Here is a 24,503-nt window from a genome sequence, read left to right on the forward strand (position 1 = left end):
AATAGTACATATTATAAGTTATATTACCCTAAGACATATATATTATATAAGTATATACTTTGTGTGTATAATATTACATAACAGGCTACATTACATAATATTCTGCAATATATAATTAATATGTACTGTTGTAAAGATATAATAATGTGTCACTGATATATAATATTGGCAAAAACATTTTACATAAATACTATTTCATTAGATACCCATAAACAACCCATTTCAGAAAAACAGTACAGGTATTATTTGTATTTTATAGATGAGGAAACTAAGGCCTGAAGAAGCTAAAACGCCTTGCTTCTGGCCACACAGACTGAGACAGGATGGGAATCCAAAGCCTGAACCCTACTCCGGGGTTCTTTCCACTGAATAACTCCCTCATGATGACAAACAGCTGCAAGGACCTGAGGAACAAATGTTCTCGGTAAAGGACCCACACTCATCAAGCTATGTCTGCAACATTTTTCCAACTTACTCTTTATTCACTGAAATGGGAACAGACTTTGAGTCCATTTAGAGTTTTCTTTTGAGGGAGAAGGCAAGGCAATTGGAGTTAAGTGACTTGCCCAAGGTCACACAGCTAGTTAAATGTCAAGTGTCTGAGGCTGGATTTAAACTCAGGTACTCCTGACTTCAGAGTCGGTGCTCAATTCACTGAGCTACCTAGTTGCCCCAATATTTTAATTTTTTTTTTATTTTTTTTGAGGGGGGAAAGCAGGGCAATTGGGGTTAAGTGACTTGCCCAAGGTCACACAGCTAGTAAGTGCCAAATGACTGAGGCTGAATTTGAACTCAGAACTTCCTAAATCCAGGGCTGGTGCTCTATTCACTTCGCCACCTAGCTGCCCCTGGGGTTTTCTTGACAAAGTCACTGGACACTGGTTTGCCATTTCCTTCTCCAGCTCATCTGACAGATGAGGAAACGAGGCAAACAGGGTTAATTAAGTGACTTGCCCACAAAGATTTTATATATATGTAAAATTTGAATTCAGGTCCTCCTGACTCCAAAGTTGGCACTCTATCCACTGTGCCACCTAGATGCCCTCAACCAACGTTTACTCATCACCAAGTATATAAGGCAAAGAAAACTATAACATGATCCCTGCCATGAAGGAGGGCAGTACACAGTATGTGCTTAATAAATGCTTGCTGGTTGATTCACTGACTAGGATCACCTCTGAGGTCCCTTCCAGCTCTTGATCTAAAATCGTAAGCTTGCTATCTAGCAGGAGGGATAAGCTAAATATAAAAGGCAGAAGGATGAAATGCATCAAAGAGAGCGGGGAGGGTGTCTGGAAAGAGCCCTTTCCAGGGGAGGCTCCAGGAAGCCTCCTGGGGAAATAACACAGCCCAGCAGCCTTAACCCGGGCTCTGGAGGAGGGGGAAGATTCCCAAGGACAGAGAAGAGGGGAGGTCAGGGGTGAGGGAGCACAAGCCCAGCCTGGAGGGAGAGCAGAGAAGGCTGGGAAGCAAAAGCGCAGGCGGGAGCAGTGGGTAATCTAAACAGCGCTGGCCACTGAGCTCATTTTTATGGAAGAGCAGGTGGTCATAGTGGGATCATAGGCCTATGGGGCTGAAGCAGCATGAGATTCAAAGGCCATCAATTACAATCCCCACTACTTTACAGATGAGGAAACCAAGGCCTGGAGGCCGAACAGAGCACAGTCTTTTCTTGCTATTGTTTCAGTTGTATCCAAGTCTGTGACCCTATTTTGGGGGGGGTAGGCCTGAGCACAGGCAGGAGGCAGTGTTCTCAGCAGAGATACTGGAGTGGTTTGCCACTTCCTTCTCCAGCTCATTTTACAGATGAGGAAACTGAGGCAAACAGGGTTAAGTGACTTGTCCAGGGTCACACAGTAACTGTCTGAGGCCACATTGGAATTCAGGTCTTCCTAACTCCAGGCCCAGTTCTCTGTTCATTATGGTACCACCCAGTCCCAAGAAAAGCAACACCTCTCTCAAAAAAAGAGCTGTGCATAGGCAAGAATAGTTTTGTCCTTAGATGGTTAGAACTAACCCTCTGCTCCCCTCTGACTCTACAATATCTGAAGCATCTGTTGGCATCCAGAACATGGTACAATTTTAACTAATTAAATCATGGTGGGGGAAGAACTGGACCTGTAGTCAGAGGATCTGGATACGAATCTCAGCTCTTCTATTTTACTATAGATGTGTCCTCAGGCAAGTTATCTAGCCCCTCTACACCTCAGTTTCCTCATCTGTGAAATGGGGGAGCAGGGTTAGCTAAGAGGATCCATCTGGGAAATCCCTTGCAAGTTCAGATCTAGAATAGCATTAATTACTACTATTAATGTTATTATTTAATCAGAACTCTTAAATGACACTATTACTCCTAAGAAGATGAGTTTGGGGGCGGGTAGGTGGCACAGTGAGTAAAGCGCAGGCCCCAGAGTCAGGAGGACCTGAGTTTGGATCCAGCCTCAGATACTTAACACAAAAAAAACTAGCCATGTAACCTTGGGCAAGTTACTTAACCCCAGTTGCCCTCCAAAAGGCAAATAAAAAAAAAAGATGAGTTTGGAGCCTCTGAAAACAATTACAGGGTTCATGAAATATTATAAAAACACACACACATATATAATGTTTTAATTGCTCTTTTATTTTTAAATACTACCACCACCACCACCACTACCACTAGCTACTGCTAGCAGCAAGGTGACAAAATGGATAAAGTATTGGGTTTAGAACTGGGAAGACTCATCTTCCTGAGTTCAAATCTGGCCTCAGCCACGTGTGACCCTGGGCAAGTCACTTAACTTTGTTAACTTCAGTTCCTCACCTGTAAAATGAGTTGGAAAAGGAAATGGCAAACCACTCTAGTATCTCTGCCAAGAAAACTCCAAATGGGGTCACAGAGAATTAGAAACAAAACTATTCAACAACAGCAAAATTATTATTATTTAATTACAACTCTCAAATGACAATATTACTCTTAAGAAGATAGTTTTGGGGCCCCTGAAAACAAGAGCAGAGTTCTGAAACTGTGCATATAATTTCTCTGATTTTTAAAAGCCATTTAATTAACCATTAGTGCTCTAAACAGCTAAATTCCAAAGCTGCGTATTCAAGGTACAATATTATAAACTGTCATACCTGTAAAGCAGTTGAAAAAAAAAAATTAAGGCCCCAAACAGCAGTGGGGCTAGAAATCAGCAGTACTCCTGAAAAACTGACAATCAAAGGAGACAAAAGACCACCCAGGCCACCAGAAAGCCTGTATTCATGCATGTCTCTAGAAACACTAAAATAAGGTTTCCCAAAAGAATAAAAAGTGTGATTAAATCTTTATGACATTAAATTACTTAATAAAAAAAAATATGCCCATCCTTTTAAAGTTTATATCACCCCCATAAAAACATTAATATAATTATATCCAAGGAAGATTTCAGTAAGCTAAATGTTTCTGGGAAGCCAAGGAGGATGAATGGAAGCAAACTGCCTGTTCTGACTTCTGGGATAAAATGTTCTCCCCCTGTGGTTTGGCTGAAAAAACCACGTCTGGATAACCAGCATTAGGGAGGCAAGCCTAGCACACACTTCCAAACACAGGGGCTCCAAAGTGGCTCACACCTCACCCTCCCTTCACCAGGCAGCCTGGCCCTATGACCTCCAGCCAGAACCGTCCTACTGCTGAACCCAGAGGTTTCTGACTGTTATTCCCTGACTCCCCTACCCCTCTACCCCCCACTCTCAGTCCCTGGTTTAGTATCCAGACACACTGTAGACCTGATATCATTACCCTTTTTCAGTCTCTTCAAAGGGCATGGGAAGGACAACTCCACAGATGTAGTTTCTAGCATGCACAAATTCCTATAATTCCTTTTGTGTTCTCCAAACTGCATTTTTTAAAAATCATATTCCTCATCTTAGCAAAGCAGTCTTAAGAAAGACTGGCCCACCCACACAAAAGGTCATTTGGAAGAATAACCAGTTATCTTGTGTCAACCTTTGCTTGTAAATCCTACATAAAATGGCTCAACAGGGTTCACCTCAACTGACCAGAGCAGAAAATTAACAAGAAAAAAAGATCCTGGCAACACCATCAGCATGCAGGAGCCTGCCTTATCCAAAAATAGCCAAATTAGTCTATGACTCTAGTCATCTTGTACATGAAAGGCAAGCATCTGGGGAAAAGTAATTCTCTTGTAAATTAACTCATTAAGCAGGAGACATTTGCCTACATCAGTGATTCTTCGCTTTTTGTGCTCAGGACCCCTTTACAATCTTAAAAAAAATTAATGAGGACCCTCCTGCCAAAGACTTGTTTATTTAAGTTGTATTTATCAATATTTAAGTGTATTCAAAATTAAAACATCTCAGCATTATTTTGAAAAGAGTTGTAACCTCATGAACCTCCTGAAAGGTTCTCAGGGACCCTATGTTGAGGACCACTGGCCTAGATGATACAGATGATGCCAGACTTAGGAGTCTATGAACTAGAGCCCAAAGAAAAGAAAAAGAAAAAAGAAGATGAATGACGGATTAAAGGAAGAAAGAATTCTCTTAAAGAGGATGTTTTTTCCTTCTCATTAATGATCTCTTAATCATTTAGCTATAAAAACCAATTTAACTCCTTGGGGCTTACATACTAAATCGGGGTTAAAAGTATCATCAGTGTGATGACAAAGTATAATCTAACCCTATCCATCTTAAAAATATTCAGTAAAGGGGAGGCTAGGTGGCACAGTGAGTAGAGCACCAGCCCTGGAGTCAGGAGGACCCGAGTTCAAATACGGCCTCAGACACTTAACACAAAAAACTAGCCTTGTGACCTTGGGTAAGTCACTTAAACCCAACGCACTGCAAAAAGCAAAAAAAAGAAAAATGGCTTTAAAAAATATTTAATAAAAAATTTATTGAAAAAGATTACTTCTAAAAATAGCAGAACCCTATAAAAACATGGGACCCCTCCCTCCAAAAACATCCAAGAATAAGACTATAATAATCAGTCATAGAAGGGGGTTCTGAGAGATCATCTAATCCAATTTCCAAATTTTAAAAGTGAGGAAATAGATTTTCCTTATTCTATGGCTGAGTCTTTTACAACTCAGAGAAGAGCATACAGGTAGTGGAAAAGAGCCCTTGAGCTGGGATCAGCCAGAAGATCTGAGTTTGAATCCTGGCTCTTCACTGACCAGTGGGATAAACTTAGTTAAAGTGCCTCTCTGGGGTGGTGGTACTAGATGGTCTCCAACTCCAATCCAGGGCTACCCAATATTTCAAGAATAATTCATGTAAAAAAGGCTTTTGTAACCAGAAAGTAGTTGGAATTCTTGTTACCTTTCTGGGGGGGTTGACGAGGTGTGACTTCCTACGAGGTTTCCTTGGAGTAGGGAACTCCAGCTAAAGAAGCTTCATCTGCCAACACAGATAGGCAGCTGCTCTGAAATTTATTATTAGAGAATGGGGCCTGGGTCACTGGGTAGTTAAGTGACTAGGCCACAGTCACACAGCCGGCATGTATCAGAGGCAGAAGCCAAACCCAGCTCTTCTTGACTCCAAAGTCAGTTTTCTATCTACTATAGAATGCTGAATTTCTTGCCATTATTCTTATAATGAATGGTAAATAAAGTTCTTTGGCTGCCTAATAAATAAAATTGGAGCCCAATTATTCATCCCTCAAACAGCGACAACATCCCTATTTTTCTGAATCCCCTCACTGGATATGCTGACCACAGAAAGGCACACAAAATGACCAAAGGTTGCCCTATGAACCCCTTACAACTATCTCCTTCCCTTCCATTTCCTTCCTGCAGAGACTTCTGTCCTACACAGTCACTTACTGGACACACTGGATGGGGCCTACTCTCCTCAGTTCAGGGATAGAGCAACGCCAAGGGGAAGGCTTGGTTGGGGTGAGCACAGAGCCATACCTTCATCTGCAAAATGGGGAAAATAATCTCCATCGTATCTATACTCCACAGAATTGTTATGGAACTCAGCCTCCCATCAAGTCCAAAGTTCAATCTCTATCCACTATGAAATGCTACCTCAAGCAAAACCTTAAAGCACTGCATTGCTAGATGTTGTTGTCACATAAATAATAGGTAGTGTTACTACAGTATAAATATTAGGTGGTGGTAGCAGCAGTGTATAAATATTAGGTGGTAGTAGTGTATAAATGCTAGGTGTTGTTTTTTAAATGTTAGCTGCTGTTATTATATAAATGTTAGGTGTTGTGTTGTTTGTCCCTCATTCTCCAAGAGAACCAATGACATCACAAGGGTAATGTCTTGACTTGCACGTGAACTGGCTTGAAGTGAGGCGGAGCTGTGAAAAGCCATCGGCTTCATTCTCTCCTACAGAGTCACATAAGTCCAGCAGCAAGACAAAAGGCAATGGCCCATGAAGCACTGGGTGACCTCAGTCTTTCTAAAGTAAGGTTTTCCCAGGGCTCAGTTTATCCAAGACAAGGCCCATTCAACAAGTAAGGTCTGGGTAAAAATGGAGACAAAAAGATGGCCCAATTTACCATCACAAAAATATCAACCTGGGAGGGGAAAAAGATTCTGGTCAAAACCTGTGTTGTGGAAATGGTAGGTGTTGTAGCACAGTGAGTAAAAACACCAGCTCTAGTGTCGGGATGACCTGGGGATCAAATCCAGGCTCTTGATATTTAGCACCACACCCAAAAATAACTGGCCGTATAACCTTGAGCAAGTTACATAACCCTGATTGCTTTAAAAAAAAAAAAAAGAAATGGTAGGTGTTGTTGGTATGGTTGATGTTGAATAAATGAAGGATAATGTATCTATGTTTGGTGTTAGTGTAATGCAAATGGGTGGTAGTGGTGGTATATAAACATTAGATGGTGGTAGTGTTATCAGTTTCATCATCATCACCCTGTGACCTTCTGCATCAATTCCCTAGAAAGACACCAGCTATTACTGAACTCAGCTTATCACACTAAAACCTCAGCAGTTTTTTTAACAGGCCACTTCACATTATTCTGCCCCAATATCTATTCAGGCATCCAGATTTCCTTCTGAAGGTTAGCCTCAACTGCCTTTACAAAAAAAATAAATAAATAAAGAAGCCTATGGCCTGATGCAAACAGTGATCAATTTGGTGTCAGAGACCACATTCATGTCTGTGTGTCCTTGGGCAAATCACTTACCCTCTCTGAGGGGCCACACCTCCAAAAGGCAGATACTGAACAAGACAAATTCAAGGGCTCCTCAAAAACTCTTGTTCCAAGGTCAATTCCAAGGAAGACTGTCTGTATTCTAATCCAGTAATTCTCAAAACTTTTTGGTTTCAGTACACCTTTACACCATTAAATATTACTGAGGACCATGCCGCCCTGCCCCCACAATACACCAAAGATCTCTGTTTATCTATTGTTTATGTTTCACCTATGGGTATTTGCCACATTCTAAATTAAAATGTATTAGTATTCTTATGAAAATAGTTTTGACCAAAGAGAAAGGTTTTTGAGGATCTTCCAGGGATTCCAAGACCACACTTAAGGCCCCTTATCTTACAACCCAAGCCCTGCATGGTACCTTGGAGTAGACAGATGGATACAGATATAGATAAATCCATTATTAAGCATTTATTGTGTGCCAGGGACACTGTGCAAAAAGTAAAAGACATTGATGGTGGGGGGCGGCCAGTTGGCTCAGCGAGTAAGAGCACTGGCCCCAGAGTCGGGATGACCTGGAGATCGAATCCGGGCTCTGATACTTAGCACCACACCCAGAAATAACTGGCCGTGTAACCTTGAGCAAGTTACTTAACCCCGATTGCTTAAAAAAAAAAAAAAGAAATTGATGGTGAAATTCATCAAGGTTTGCTTAGAGGATTCCAAAGTGCCATCTGGTGGGATGGCCTCCTAACTGGCCTCCCAGTTTCCAATCTCTCCCCTCTCTAATGCATTCTCTGCACAATTATCATGAACCGATGCCAAGTGAAGTAAGGAGAACAACACAGACAGTAACTACAATCAGGCAAAGGAAAAAAACCTCAAAAAACACAAGAATCGGTCAACAATCACAACTGTAAGGACTGATGATGAAGCAGCTTCAGACCTCTCTACAAAGAGGTGAAGGCCTACATTTTCCAGACACCAATAATGTATGAATTTGGTGGATTTGTTTGTTACAAGTGAGAGCTATCATTTTGGGAGTTGAGGGGGGGAAGAGTGGGTTTGTGATGCCCACTCCAAGAAAGAAGAAAAGGGGAAGAAAAAAAGTGTTAAAAATGTAATTTTCAAATACCTAAGAAAGAAGGTCAGAAGGGAACAGAGCAGCTATTAAGTTACATACAGCTTTAAAACGCACTAAGATTTTTTCACCCATACATTTTTAAAAATATTCTGTATGGGGGGGGGCGGTTAGGTGGCACCGTGAATAGAGCACCAGCCCTGGAGTCAGGAGGACCTGAGTTCAAATCCAGCCTCAGTTACTTAACACTTACTAGCCATGTGACCTGGGCAAGTCACTTAGCCCCAACTGCCCCCCCCCCCCCCCCAAAAAAAGGCAAAAAAAAAAATTCTGTATGTAATACTCACGGCTGTATGTACAATCCTCTTTTTCTGTTCTTTGAATATGAAAATGCCCGTGTTTGTTGATGTTCCTCAGGTCAGTGATTTTTTTTTTTAAACAATTGGGGTTAAGTAACTTGCCCAAGGTTACATGGCCAGTTATTTTTGTGTGGGTGCCGAGTATCTGAGGCAGGAACCGATCCCAGGTCTCCTGACGCTGGGGCTGGCACTCTTACTCACTGCGCCACCTGGCCGCCCCTAAGCAATTGGGGTTAAGTAACTTGCTCAAGGTTACACAGCCAGTTATTTCTGGGTGTGGTGCTGACTATCTGAGCCCAGATTTGATCCAGGTCTCCCGACGCTGGGGCAAGCACTCTTACTCACTGCACCACCTGGCCACCCCTAAGCAATTGGGGTTAAGTAACTTGCTCAAGGTTACACAGCCAGTTATTTTGTGTGGGTGTTGAGTATCTGAGGCTGGAACTGATCCCAGGTCTCCCGACTCTGGGGCCGGCACTCTTACTCACTGTGCCACCTGGCCGCCCCCAGGTCAGTGATTTTTAAGATGAAAAGTACACAGAAGCTGAAAATTACAAACAGCAAGGAAGTTCTTAGGTGTTTAATTATGGGGTGGGGAACAACACACGGACATACGCCCTTTTACTTTACTTCTGAGGGAATGTACTATAATTGGGGACCACAGTTAAAGGGCAGACAAAAACAATCAGAATGCTACTAAGGGACAAATTTCTATGTGATCAGAACAAAAACTGTGGAGACAAGTTAAAAATAACCGATGAGCTCTCTGGCTGGGTGGATGGAGACCGGCTCCAAACCTAGTTCAGTCTTGCTCCATTACCCCATTTGTAAAACGAGGGGGCTGGGCTTCATGATTGGTGAGGCCCCTTCCAGATCTACAATTTAAGTAACTCTGTGACTAACTGTGTGACTTTGGGCAAAATAATTATTCTGAGTCTCAGTGTCCTCATCTACAAAAATAAAGGTAAGAGTTGCCGTCCCTAGCTCACAGGGCTTGTGTGAGGATCAAAGGGGATAACTGTCACTAAAACATCTCTACCACCTGACCCTTGTTCTCTCACTCCTACTTGTAACACCTCACCTGGACAAGTGCAATTAGTCTCCTAGCATCCAGTCTCTCCCCTCTCCAATCCATTCTCTACATAGCTATCCAACTGCTATTCTTAAAACAAAAGTTCAACGAGGCTGCTCCTCCACTCTAAAATCGTCAGTGGCTCCCCACTGCCTCAAGGGTCAAACACAAACAACAGCTGCCTGGCCTGGGTCCAGAAGATAGCTCACTCCTAACCTTGCTGGTCTAATTTCACAACACTCCCCTTTATGCACTCTCAGTTCTAGTCAGTCTTGCCTAGGAGTCATTCCCTTCTACATAACAACATACCACCTCCTGCATCCATGCCTATGCCCAAGTAGTCTCCCATGTCCGCATGAATTCCCCTCTTCGTTATATTTATTTCTGTACACATGTTATCTTCCTATTCAACTCACTCTGCTCCACCTCCCCGCCAGCTGTCTGGTCCATCCTGAGTCCTTTTCACCAGTGCCACGAGCCTAGGTGTCCCTAGCCAAGGTCACCATTTTGTGAGGAGTGTGTAGTCATGATGCCCCACTTCACATCCTCCTCTACCTCTCTGCCAGCTGTCTTACCCTCCCCCACCCCAACTCTCCAATTCCTCTTTATAATTTACCTTCCTCAATTAGGACTTGAGATACTTGAAAGGAAGGGCCATCTTGTTTTGTTATTTTCATATTCCCAGCATTCAGCACAGTGCCTGGCACCTAGTATCTGTCTGTCTATCCCTGGTAGAAAATGGGCTCCTTGAGGAGAAAGGGGAAAGGCAAAAACCATTTATTAAGCCCTTACCATATGCCAGGCACTGTACTAAGTATTTAATTTTTTGCTTTTTAGAGAGGGGAAGGCAGGGCAATTGGGGTTAAGTGACTTGCCCAAGGTCACAGGCTAGTTTTTGTGTCAAGTGTCTGAGGCCGAATTTGAACTCAGCTCGTCCTGACTCCAGGGCCAGTGCTCTATTCACTGCGCCACCTAGCCACCCCTGTACTAAGCATCTTATAAATGTTATCTCATTGGAAGCTCACAACAACCACCTTATGATGTAGGTGCTAATATTATTCTCACTTTGCAATTGAGGAAACTGAGGCAGAAAGAGGTTAAATGACTTATCCTACGTCCCACAGCTAATAAGAGTCCAAGGCAAGATTTGAACTCAGATCTTCCTGTTACAAGGGCCAATGCTCTATCCATTACACCATTTCACTGAGGGAAGGGAACAATTCATCTTTATGTATTCCCAGCACCTGAACACAATGCCTTGCATATAGCATTTACCAACTACATGATGAATCAAGCTGAATTAAATAACCCCCAGGTACAAGATGGCGGTAAGATACAAAATTATCACATCCTGAAACTGAGGCCACTCACCTTCTGGTTTAGCGGGTGGCTCCTTGGACTCCTTCTTGCCCTTCCGTCCCTCTCTCCCAGAGTGATCTTCTCCAAGATCGATGACAAGTTCACTCTCTGAATCAGAGTCCAGACCTAAGTGCACTGTAGGGGAATCTGTCTCATCTTTGCCTTTAACCTTCTCTTTAACAGGATGGGGCAAAGTCTTGACTTTTTCTGAAAAATCTTTCTCAGGATCTGGAGTGGGCTTCTCTTTGACCACAGGGTCTGATTTTTCAGTGGAGGGAGATGTGCTTTTTAAATCCTCTTTGATCTCCACTGGAGTGGGAGGCTTAGGCTTTTTTTTCAAGGCAGCCGAATCTTTGTCCGTTCGGCTGCTTTCCTTGTCCTCTGTCTCCTCCTGTTCAACCTTACTTTTCTGATCATCATCACTGATGTACTCACTGTCACTTGAGTCTGATTTCTCTGAATCTTCCGAGTCACTGTGCTCTACTGCTGTATAAACATCTTCCGAGATTTCATTTATTCCTAAATGGGAAGGAGAAAAACCAGTGAGTGCTATATTCATTAACCAAAAGAAAGCTACCTCACCACTGTGACCACCGTGCAAACATCTTCCATGTCAAACATTAAAGAGGAAACTAGATTTTTATTACAAATAGGTAGAATGATGTGATAAGAATAGTGGGCTCAGGTCTTGGGTTCAAGTAACACCATCACAGAATTTGAGAGTTCAAAGGCACGTTGGCAGATAACTACCTCAACCCATACCTGAAAGAAATGCCCTTGGTTTCAAAAAAAAACAAAACCTGAGGAAACTTGTATGAGTTTATGCAAAGTGAAGTGAGTAGAGTCAGGATAATAATTTATGCAATAACAACACTGTAAAGACAACAACTTTGAAAGACTCAGTAACTGATCAATATGATGGCCTAACAATTCCAAAGGACCGATGATGAAATATGCCATCCACCTTCAGAAAGAAAATTGACCCAGAGAAAAGACTGAAGCATATTTTCTTCTCTTTTTTTTGAACATGGTTAATGCAAGAATTTGTCTTATATAACTACACATATTTCAATGGGTTTTCTTTTTCCTGTCTTCTTGAGTGGGAATGGGGAGAGAGAATTAAGAACTGAAAATAAAACAAAAATGTAAAAAGACAAAAAATACCCACCAATACATACTTGACAAGTGATCACCTAGCTTCTCCTGAAAGACCTCCAAGAAGGGGAAGCCCCTAACTTTCAAGGCATCTATTCTACTTTTGGATAACTGATAATTAGGAAAATTCCCCCAACATCAAGCCCCAAATGGTCTTTTGTTTTTTTAAGCAATCGGGGTTAAAAAACCTGCTCAAGGTTACACAGCCAGTTATTTCTGGGTGTGGTGCTGAGTGTCTGAGCCCGGGATTCGATCTCCAGGTTGTCCCAACACTGGAGCCGGTACCCTTACTCGCTGAGCCACCTGGCTGCCCCTAAGCAATTCGGGTTAAGTAACTTGCTCAAGGTTACACGGCCAGGTGTTTCTGGGTGGGTGGTAAGTGTCTGAGCCTGGGATTCGATCTCCAGGTCGTTCTGGCACTGGAGCCGGTGCTCTTACTCACTGTGCTACCTGGCCGCCCCTCCCAAATGGTCTTTTACAACATCTACCCATTGCTCCTAGAGGCTAAAAAGCCTCTGAGGCCAAACAGAACCTTTGTCTCTCCTACACCCAAACAGAACCTTTGTCTCTCCTACACGAGTCCTATAATACTTACAGCCCTTGGAGTCTCCTCCAAGCTAAACATGCCCAATTTCTTCCACCAATCTTCACACAGCATGGACCCAAGGCCCTACACATCCTGGCTGCCCACCTCTGCATCTTCCCAATTTTATCAACTTTACTCACAGGCAACTCTCTTCCTTTACAACTCTCTCCCTTTCTTGAAACCTTGGTTTTCCCATGTGCAAAACCAAATACTGCAAACACTACTACCTTACAGTGTTGCTACAAAGAATGCCCTCTGTAAAACTGTGTATATATACGTATATGTATGTGTGTATATGTGTATACACACACACACACACACACACACACATACACATACAGCTACGTGGTGCAGCAGAATGCTGGCCTTGGATTCAGAAGACTCAAGTTCAAATCCTACCTCAGACACCTACTAGCTGGACAACACTGAAGAAGTCACTTAATCTTGCTCAACATCTGTTTCCTCATCTGTAAAATGGGGACAATAACAGCATCTGTCGTCCAGGGTTGTTGTGAGGAGGATCAAATGAGATACCACTGGTAAAGTAACCTTAAAGGGCTATATAAATGCCAGCTAGTATTGTTATTATTATTATTCCCAGTGTCTTATCACATAGGAGCCGCTTGATAAAATCTTTACTGATATATATACATATTTTTATACATTATTTACTGATTTATATACATCTAAGAATCATAAAAGCTTAGGCACTAGAAGAAATTCTATGGATCATCTAGCTTAAACTTCCCATTTTATAGCTAGAGAAACTGAGGTTCAGAAAAGGGAAGTGTGGGGCAGCTAGGGGGCACAGTGAATAGAGCACCGGTCCTGGAGTCAGGGGGACCTGAGTTCAAATGTGGTCTCAGACACTTAACACAAAAACTATCCGTGTGACCTTGGGCAAATCACTTAACCCCAATTGCCCTACCTTCCCCCCTCGAAAGGAAAAAGCAAAGAAAAGGGAAGTGATTTGTTAGGTTTGCATAACCAATAGAAGGGATGTGACTTATTCAAGGTCACACAGTGGGTTAAGGACAGAGCCCAGGCCTCCTGGCTCACTTTGGCTGTCCTGTGAGTCAGAAAAGGGATCAGGGTTTCCTTATAACCACATGATGATGTCTCCCTTTAGCCTTCATTCATCCAATGTTCAACCTCCTTCTAGAGCCATTCCAGGGCACATGCATAAAGTTGTATACTATTAGCCCTAATTCTTTTCTAGCCACAGATTCAGGAAATCTTCACGGAGTACCTACCAGGTATACAAGTAAAGGATCTGGCACATAAGTGCTCAATAAATGCTTACTGACTTGAGGTGATTCAACTTAGCAATTATGATGAATATGAAGTGGCCAATATGGGAGTATGTTTTACATGATTTCACATATGTCATAATGTTTGCTTAAAGAGAGAAGGAATTTGGAATTCAAAAATGTTTTTTAAATAAATGTTAAAAATAATTTTTTTTTGAAAATTAATCAATATGGGGAAATGTAAGATAAGGACTTTTGCAAAAGAGTTCACGTCTAGCTGGAGAGACAGGAAAGTCATGACTTCATTAAATAACAAAACAGGGTAACACATGATTGATTCCTGTAACCTATCTCAGACATTGGAGAAGACCTACAGGTCCTCAGAAGAGAAAGCTAAGGGTCCATAGCCTGGGAGGGTCAGGGAAGGCTTCACCACCAAAGCAGCACCAAGTGATATATCCTAAAGATGGGTAGGATTTAAGGAGACAAATTAAAGGGAACAGTATTTGGGGTTTGGAGAAAGGAGTGAAAAAAGAACAGGAAAGGATGTAACTGACACAAAGTAGGTTGGGGACTGGCAGTGGGAGAGAAAAGAATAAGGGGTAAATGTTTTGTAGCCACTGGATCAGGGCTCTGAGAAACCTTCAGAGAACATTTAGAGGAGCTGTCTTTCTGGCAGCTCAAGCACCATCTTCTGCATGAAGCCTTTTCCAAATCCAATATGTATATATATGCCCTTGCTATTTCCATCATTAAAACCTAAGCCCTTTTTCCAGGAGGGATTGTTTCATTTTTTCTACTTGCATTCTCAGTATCTAACATATCATAGGTGTGATGACCCACTGATCTAGTCCAATGTTCCACGCTGTCCAAGGTCATAAGCTTATAAGTGGCACAGCTGAGACTTCAACCCAGATTCTCTTATCTCTAAGCCCTGAATAAAAATTCATAAGATTTGACCTATAAGAGAGGAACGGAGAATTGGATAAGGGGAGGGATGAGGGGGAAACATGAGAGGGCAGAATTGGGGGAAGGAGTAATAGGTATGTTTGCCATCTTGGGGTGGGGGTAGGGGAGAGAAGGGGAGAAAATTTGTAATTCAAAAATCTTGTGGAAATGAATGTTAAAAACGAAAAATAAATAAATTCTGGAAAAAAAATTCATAAGATTTTATATTTAGAACTGGAAGAGACCTTGGAAGCAATCTAGTCTAATCTCCTCCCCTTCCCATTTTACGGATGGGAAAACTAAAGCTCATAGAGATTAGGTGACTTGCCTATGGTCACAGAGCTGTGCCAGAGGCATGGCTTGAATCCAGGTATCCCTCATTCCACAGTCAGCACTCTATCCACCTCACCACAATTCTGCTCCTTTACTGAAGTGTGGCAGGAAAATAGTGGGACAGACTTGTTGTATGTCCTTGTTTTCAAAATGGACCATTGATACTGATGTCTTGCTGCCTGGAACTGGATTTAAGTGATACAGAGTTGTGCCAAGTCTTCAGCTTCGTTCTCTCTTCCAAAGTCATCAAAGGCCAGTGGCAAGACAAGAGTCGTGAAGACTGGCACCAGCCCAGGATGTGCTGGATGACCTTGGCATCTCTGATGTCTGACCAAGCTCTGAGCGCTCCACATCACCTGCATTAGCCTCCTTCGTGGCCACTGCCATAAACTGTTCTCATTAGCCCATTCCTCTGGGGGAAGTCTTCACATGCTTAGGGCAAACATGCCCCCTAACTCCCTGATGGGGCAGAAGCCTGACGGTTCCCCTCAACCAGGTCAAGTCCCTCTGCCAAGATGGTTTTGCTGGGGTGTTACCACTTCACATGCTACAGCTTCTTGGAGCCACAGGTGAGAGCTGGGCAATAGGTGGGCACCAAAGGTGGATGGGCAGCTCCCATCAGAGGTGCTGCCTGAACACCCCATACACCCCTGGGACAGATGTAGGGTGTAATAAACAGACCAGACTGGAAGCAGAGGATTGAGCCAAAGGATGGTATTTGATGCCAAATACATACTGTTGCTAAGATACTGGCATAGAAAACCCTGAGCTGATATGGTTTTTAAAAGAGTAACAATTTTCCTAGAAGAAAGCTTCCTCTGTATATCAAGCACCTCCCAGCTAAAGAATAACCCACCCAGAACTTGGATGAAATCATCTTCTTATATAATTATTAACCAATGGCTGACAGATAATTGACCACAGAAGAGATCCACTTGAGTGAAAAGCTAGCCTCTGGCTCTTAAAAGAAACAGGCTTCACCCAGGAGTCCATTTTGATCCCTGGCCAGGACATACCTAATTGTGCTTTGCAACTCTCTATGGTCTTGTCGAGGTTAAGCTGGAACCGGCTTCGAATCTGTCGTTTGGGCGAGATGAGGGGCACAGGGGCTGCCTGCTGCTGAACGGACTCACTCAGTTCTTTCAGGTCCATATCCACTTTACTCCGATCTGAAAGACATTTTATCATGCAGTTACTTTGCAATTTCACTAGCAATGCTCAGTACCAATGGCGCCAATTAAAGAACTCCAGCAAAATCAACTTAAGAGTAGACTAAGGATCAGAGAAATTATATTCTGTATTTGTATCATCATCTTAAAGACACATAAAACTATCAAGAGAGAAACTTATTTCAAGGTGCTTAAATTCAAATAAGTCTTAACAAATTAACCAATCAACATTCATTAAGCACCTAAGTGCCAGGTTCTGTGCTTAGCAATTTACCTAGGATCCCATTTGATCCTTACAACCATCCCTGAAGGTAGGGGATATTACTATCCTCATTTTAAAGATAAGGAAACTAAGATTGAGTCACTTGCCCATAATCACACAGCTACTAAGGTGTCTAAGGCTAGATTTGAACTCAGTTCTGCCTGACTCCAGATCCAACACTCTATCCACTGTGCCACCTAATTTCCCCTAGACTCTGGGTTAAGAACCTCCTCCTCTAACTTAATTTTACATATGAAGAAAGTGAGTGGTAGATGTCAAATGAGTTACCCAAGGTCAGAGTGACCCATGCCTAGACCTTCGCCTGCTGGTACAGCCTGCCTGGTTCTAAACCAAGTGGCCACCCAGTCCATCCAGTTACCCAAAGATTCTCTAACATGTTGGTAAAATAGGGATGTAAAGAAGACTGAGAAGATTCTAGCTGGGCCTTTCAAAGACCTGACTACCAAAGACCTCCACAGGGCTTCCCCTTACCTAAACTACAAGGCCCAAAAGCCAGCATCAAGCTCTCCTCCACCTACTGACCAGGGGGACTCTGCAGGCTCCAAAACCTCTCAAGGCTCTCAAAGAAGAGATCTGATCATTTATTCCCTCCCTGCGTACCCTCCCCCGCCCCCCAAAAAAGATTGGTTTGGCAGCTTGATGAGTCCTGGACTAAGTATCCAAGGAGAACTGGGAACTAAGAGAACCAAGTTAAAACACCTTGCCTTAGGCAAAATGGGGGGGGAGGGGCAGTTTTTTCTCTGTAAAATAAGAGAATAGGACTAGATCAAATATTCATAAATTGTCTGTGAGTCAGACCCCTTTGGAAACCTGGTGAAACTATGAGCACCTTCTCAGAAAAGGTGCTGCCTACATTCATAATTGAATAGAAGTTAGTGAAAATAAAGGTCAATTTTTTTTTTTTACCATCTATATTCATGGACCCCTAGACCAGATGGTCTTTCAAGTTCTGGCTCTAGAATTCTGTTCTAAGTTCTCTGCCAGCTAGAACACCCAATGTTCTATGGGTCCCTGTAAGCTTTGCCCCCTATGTTCTGAGATTTCAGGTTCCTTCCAGTTCTGGGGCTCCCTGACTCTAGGCAGGGGGCGCCAGGTTCCGGGGCTCCCTGACTCTAGGCAAGGAGCACCAGCATTTTTGAGAGCTTTTAGGCATTATATGGAGCAGAAGCCTCTCTATAATCCCCAAATGACCCAAGAGTCCTTAGCCCAAGTGCCATCCCCCTCCCCCTCCTAGGCACTCTCAGCACACTCCAACTTTTGTCCTTGTTCCTGGCCTACAACTTCACTGCTGCCTTTATGCCCAATCCAAACTACTGGAAAAGTCCTGGCTCACCTGCTTCTTCTCCTAGAACCACCTGGGAATTCTGAAAACTGGTCCATCACCCTCTCTAGTTCCCCATAAACTTCTCTGAGCAAAGCTCTTCATCACCTGGTGACCACCCTCTCTCCATTTATCCCACCAGGAAAAATCACAAAGAACAGAAAGGAAGCGACTGATGTGTCCCAAGGGAGAGAAGGGTTTCCCCAGCAGTAAGGAAACTGAGGCAAACAGACTTGGAGTCAGGAAGACCCAAGTTCAGGCCCAGCCTCAGACACTTGGAAGCTGTGTGTAAATCTACCTCAGTTTCAGGATAATTACACCATCTACCTCCCAACACTGTCTACCTCAGTTTCCTCCTCCTCTGCAAAGTAGAGATAATAACATCACCTGCCTCCTCGCTGTCTACCTTGGATTCCTCACCTGTAAAATGGGGATAGTAATAGCACACAATTGTGTACCTCAGTTTCCTCAACTGTATCATGGGGATAAGAACACCTACCTCCAAACCCTTGTGCAGATCAAATGAGACAATATTTGTAATTCACTTTGCAAACTTTAAGGTGCCTCTGAATGCTAGCTATCATTATAATTGTTGCTACTGTTATTTTTCTATTACATTCTTTCTTCCAAAGCCTCCCAAATGCATCTACCTGTAGAAGCAGGCAATAAGAAAGCTCATTAGTTCCCCAGTCAAGATTCTCTTGAGGATAATCTTCCCAGCAGCTCCTTCCCCCTCTTTAAACGTGCTGAGTCCTCCTACCTCCTGCCAAGTTTTCCCTTTCAGCTGTTGCCTCTCTTAATCAATCAGCAACTCCCCAACCCTATTCTATCTGGCACGCATATATGACCCTATGACACTTTGGGGACAAGCCCCTGTTGCCAACTATTTCATTCTTATTCAACAGTGATCAGTTCAGCTTCCATTCCAAGTGGGAACAGAGAACAGCAGAACACACCTCTTCCAGACCCACCCACAATACCTGTGCCCTGGAGAAAGCTCCAAAGCTTCATGATAGGATGACCAATGAGTGTTAATAGCTGGTTTAGAGAACAAGCCTGCTGTCTAAGGAGACTGATGACAGAGAGAGAGTCCTACCCATCAATGCACTGTTCTCCAAAGCTCTTCCTGACCACATTCATTGGCCAGGATGGAAACCAGGAAAGGAAGGTCATCTTCAGGATCTACGCCCAGCTGAAGGTCTGGAAGACTCTCCTAGCAAACCAAAAAGGGCCATCCCTGCCTCAAGGGTCCTGCTTTTTCAACAGGTCAGAGAAAAGTCTCCCTCAAAAAGCAGATGAACAAACTCAGAGGAGTTCACAGGACTAAACCACATTCCATTCACCTAAGGTCAGCAACCCTTACACTCTCAGGCCAGAAAGATAATTTTTGATCCCAGTGCTAACAAACTCCTGAGTTTAGTTTAACGAAAGATAAACAGCTACAAGATAAGAAGCCAGATTAGGAGCAGACCAAAGGGAAGCGATTGTTTTGTTCCATATTATATTCACTTAAAAAAATTAAAAATAAAAAAAGTTCATTTATATGGCAACCACAGAATATCAGGGATGGAGAAAGGGAGGAAGGGAATAAGCATTTATAGAGTATCTACTATGTGCTAAGCTCTTTTTTTTTTTTTACAAATATTATCTTGTTTGATGCTCAAAACAACTTTGGAAGGTGAGTGCTTAACATTACACCCATTTTACAGATGAGGAAACTGAAGTGAACAGAAATTAAAGTGACTTGCCCAGAAGGGTCAGAGAGCTAGTAAATATCTGAGGATGGATCTGAACGCAGGTCTTCCTGACTCTATGGCCAGCACCCCCTACACACTTCATCATGGGCTGCAGAAGTGATACCCTGGGGATCTGAACCAATCCCATCATTGTATAAAGGAGGAAACTGAGACCCACAGAAAGGAAGGGTCATACCAGAAACAGAACCAGAACTAGAACCCAGGTATCCTACCCCACCCACCCCCATCACGCTACAAAGGAAAAAACTCCTCAGAGAAGGGAAGTAACTTGCCCCAGGTCACATGTAGCAGGGCCAGGGCTCCAAGGCTCACTATACCACTCCATACTGCCTGTTCTGATGTGCAGGAACTCAACTTGAGAGCCTGACAGTCAGACACATTATCTGGTGCACCACCGGCCTCCCCTCCAAGGAGTTTCCCTTTCCTGTCTCTCAGGTCTGGTACAATAAGCAAACAAGGGTCATCACCCTGGAACTTGCTAGGGTGTTCCTAGGAGAATACTTGAAGTCTATCCCACCTCCCCAAGAGAGGTTATCAACTTCTCCCAATGTACAGCCAACTCCACTATAGGATGGTCACCAATGAGGGGGTCTGTGGCACAGAGGAAGAGAGAGAGCACCTTTGGCTTGAAGTCAGAAGGCCGAGTTTTAGCCCTTTCTCAGATGCCTTGAACAAGTCACTCCAAAGGAGAAAGTTTCATCATGGGGCAGAAAGACTGGAGAATCTGGAATTAGCAAGTGTCTGCTTAAACCCTGGGCTGTGCCTCTTAGCACAAATCAATCCAACCCTCTGAGCCTCACAGTCCTCCACTGTAAAATGAGGGCTCTGGGACCTATGACCTCTCTCAGCCTCAGTGTCCTTAGCTGTAAAATGGTGATAAAAAATAATCATTCTATGCATCTCCTATATACATATATACCTATATACTTATACATACACATCTATTTATAGGCATATACATTTATAGACATACATATATAAAACATAAACACACACATATGTGTATATGTATGTCTATAGAGAGATAGAGATAAATAAAATGTGTGCATGTGTGTAAACATTCTCATTCTAGAACGCCAACCCAGCCTGCAGTTCAATTCAACAACTGAATTGAATAGCAACTCAACAGACAGTCCACCTACACAACAAAACCCTCAAATACAAATCAATCATTACAGGAAACGCAGAAGTGTTGCCAAACCAAGAGTCTTTGGCCTCTGTGCTTCCGATGGGCCTCCCACCTGTCTAAAGGGCAAAAAGAAAATCTTTCACCCCCAACATGGCTTCTATCCTGATGAAAAGGCCCACTGAGTCATAGGTGGCAAAGGACCACACAAACCTGCTCCTACCACACAACTGGTACAGAAGAAATATCAATGTGGGTGTTCTTCCACCCCATCATGGCCTTTAAAAAAAATTGTTTCTTTTCTTTAGTTGGACAAAAAATAGAAAAGAGTGGGAATCACAGTGGGTTGGCAGAAATAACATTGTCAAGAAAATGAGGGTTTTCTAAACCTGGCCAGAAGGACCCCTATTTATTCGAGTACAGAATCGTAAGACAGTTATTCTTAGGCAACAACACAACCACATTCAGATTATACCAATGAGTGCCCCACCAAGAAAGGAGATTTAGATCTGAGCGATATCTTAGAAAGAAGAACAAACATGACAAGATCTGAATTCTCATCTGGACTCATCCAATTCACAGGCCAATTCAAATCCCTTCCCCCTGGGGTTCACAAAGGAGATTCCCTCCATAAATTAAAGGGAAGACTAGATTATTATGAACAATCATGCCAGCAACAATCACAATTCAAATATGCTCCACAGCGCTAAGAAAATGGCTTTAATGTACACCAACCAAATGAGCTTGTGATATGATTTTTGTAAAGTGCTTACTCAGCACAGTGCCTGGCACACAGTAGGTGCATAATAAATGTTTATTCCCTTTTCCTACTCTCTAACCCTTGCCTTTACTGTGTGAGAGAAGTGTTAAAGGACATCTTTTTCACTCATTCTTTTTCTTAGTACCTCCAAATTCTATTCCCAATCCAGCAACATTAAACAAAGATGGTACGGAAAAACATTAAACTTGGCTTTGGTTCTTTCCACATACACCAATGATTCTCGAACTTTCACAACACTTATGCATACATACAATCATCCCACCACAAGGCCCTAGAAGGCTGGAACTGACCGAGGTTCAGATTCAGAATGCTTCCGGGAGTAGAAGCTCTCTCTGGCTTGGCCGGCGGCAGAGGGGTTGAAGCTTGTGGGGAGAAAGGTTTGGGGCTGCCAGACAAACTCCCTGCTTGGCCTGTCTTTGTGGAAGCTGGAGATGCTGAAAAACAGAGAAGCCATTCTGTTAAAAAGTCAAATGTTGAGGAAAGAGAGAACAATGAAAATGCCTACAATCTGACCCAGATCGGTGTGTTTTCCATCTTAGGTTTTAAAGGAAAGGCCACAAACAAAGCTAAGGAATGGAAGACCCCTGGTTATCCAATGAATCATAAAGCTCTAAGACAAATCATCTAAGCTCCAAGTGAAATTGGGTTAACCCAAATAATATGTGGAAATCTCAGAGTAAATACAGATTATATGAAAATGACTATGGTTCTGGAAGTGCCAAGAATTAAGGCCAATTTTTTTTTTAACAGATACTGCCCCCTAAATAGTTCAGGATCTCAGCTGTCTGTAAAATAAGTCTGCAAGGTCTGTGCCCAATTCCACAGAACACACCCATCAGGACACCTGACCAGAACTAACCATTTGGGAATATTTCAAGTTCCCAATTATAAATGCCATTTACTTGTTCTAAGATGCCAACTACAGCCAAACTTGGGGCCCCACAGGAAAGGGGCCCTAGACAACACCTTTGGCTAAATAAACACCCATACAAACAGCCTCTAGTACACTCCAAACATGAAGGTACGATGAAAAAGAGTTTGGAATTCATAAATAGGAATTGGGTTCAAATTCCATCTCAACTTATTCTCTTCTCACCTTAGGCAAGTCATTCTCCCTCTGTGCCCTCCCCACCCATTACAAACATTTACTAAGCAAATTGCAAAGCAGAAGCTGTTATTTTAATGCACATTAAATGAGAAGAAAAGAAAATTACTTTCAATGTAAGACACATGGACAGGATGAAATTAATATGCCTAAGACTAAATGGCTAAGATTCTTCTTCTGGTTGAACCATTTCAGTCACATCTCACTCTCCATGATCCCATTTGGAGTTTTTCAACAAATATACTCTGAAGTGGTTTGCCACTTCCTTCTCCATTTCATTTTACAGATAAAAGAACCTGAGGCAATCAGGGTGAAGAGACTTGCCCAGAGTCACAAAGCTAGTACGTGGAGGTCAAATTTGAACTCGGATCTTCTTGGCTTCAGGGTTAACACTCTATCCACTGTACTACCTAGCTGTCCCCTAAGACTCTTGAATAAACTTAAATCCTAGCATCATATCAAATGGAATTAACATATTTCATTCATGTGGCTGGTAGATTACACCCTTCAGAAGGGCCTAGGATAAAATTCTCAGGGGGTAATGTTCTTTTTATTTCCTCCTCCCACTCCCCCTTCCCCGGGCAACTGGGGTTAAGTGACTTGCCCAGGGTCACACAGCTACTAAGTGTCAAGTGTCTGAAGACAGATTTGAACTCAGGTCCTCCTGACTCAAGGGCAGGTGCTCTATTCACTGTGCCACCTAGCTGCCCCATGTTCTTATTCAAAAGAAAAAAAAATCACTTCCCTTTTAAAGACTTCATGTTATCTAAAGCATCTGATGTTCATAAGAAAAGCTAACCTCAGAAAGTGGGAATGACTAAATTGAATTTTCAGTCACTAACCCAAAGCTGATTCTATGTAATTCTATAAAACAACTCTTCTTCAATTTTCATCAGCTCAATAGACAATTGCTAGACTCCAAAAGCCAAGAAAATAAACAGGCAGAATCTTAAGGCTATCACACTTAAGAGCTTCTTTATCAAACATCTCTCCTCCATACATAAAAACAATCTGAATGCTAGGGAGACCGCAGTCATCATTTATGAAAGATGAAAGCTCATCTAGGGTAATTTTTTCATCATAACTCACCCTTGGAGAGAAAGTTCTAAAGCAAAGAAGCAGTCACATTTTCATGTTTAGGAAACAAGGCCTGGGATGCTTCATCTACTCTCTAGACCTATTCTGATTTTGCTCCTTTCCTTCAAGGCCCATTTCAAAGATCACTTCTTCCAAGGACCTTTCCCAAATAACCCCAGATTTCTCTCCCCTTCCTATAATCAATCATACCATCCTGGTTTTTAGCTGCTTGTCTGCACTCATGTTCTGTTTTGTATTAGTGACTTTTGGTTCTTTCTTCCCTAGGCACTTACCACTCAGGTTCGTCTGTCTCCCCTAAAGTCCAGCAATGCTATGGATGTGCCCGTGGGTTCTCAGAGACCATACCAGTAAAGTTGAGCAAGAGTTGGCAATTAAGTGTAGCAGAAAAAGCAGAACACTAGCTCTTTCTACTGCTTTCCTGAGGCCCCAGGCAAGTCCCTTAACTAATCTGTAACCCAGTTTCCATATCCGTAAAATAAGATAGGTGAACCAAATTCTTTTCAGTTCTGAATCCTATGATTTTAGGAACTACCAAGATGAAAAAGCTTCAGGATCTTGTGTTGTCAGGAGCAGCCAAGCCAAGTGTGGAAAGGGTCATTACCAGAGGCTTGGCTA

General features: G+C 42.7%; 1 protein-coding gene across 19 annotated transcripts in view; it reads right to left on the reverse strand.

Moving 5' to 3' along the window:
• Positions 1-24,503, reverse strand: part of ZMYND8 (zinc finger MYND-type containing 8) — a 540,997-nt gene that overhangs the window by 20,941 nt on the left and 495,553 nt on the right. For all 19 annotated transcript variants that reach the window (XM_069072340.1, XM_069072341.1, XM_069072350.1 and 16 more), the window contains 3 exons: positions 21,976-22,119; positions 16,265-16,417; positions 10,989-11,495 (listed from right to left, as the gene is read on the reverse strand). In XM_069072340.1, coding sequence (XP_068928441.1) covers positions 10,989-11,495; positions 16,265-16,417; positions 21,976-22,119 — 804 coding nt within the window. The remainder of the gene's footprint in view (positions 1-10,988; positions 11,496-16,264; positions 16,418-21,975; positions 22,120-24,503) is intronic.

Source organism: Petaurus breviceps, unplaced genomic scaffold (genome assembly GCF_028583685.1).
Source record: "Petaurus breviceps papuanus isolate PSGF00001 unplaced genomic scaffold, PetGlider_PUasm1.0 90847, whole genome shotgun sequence".
In the NCBI taxonomy this organism is placed as follows: domain Eukaryota; kingdom Metazoa; phylum Chordata; class Mammalia; order Diprotodontia; family Petauridae; genus Petaurus; species Petaurus breviceps.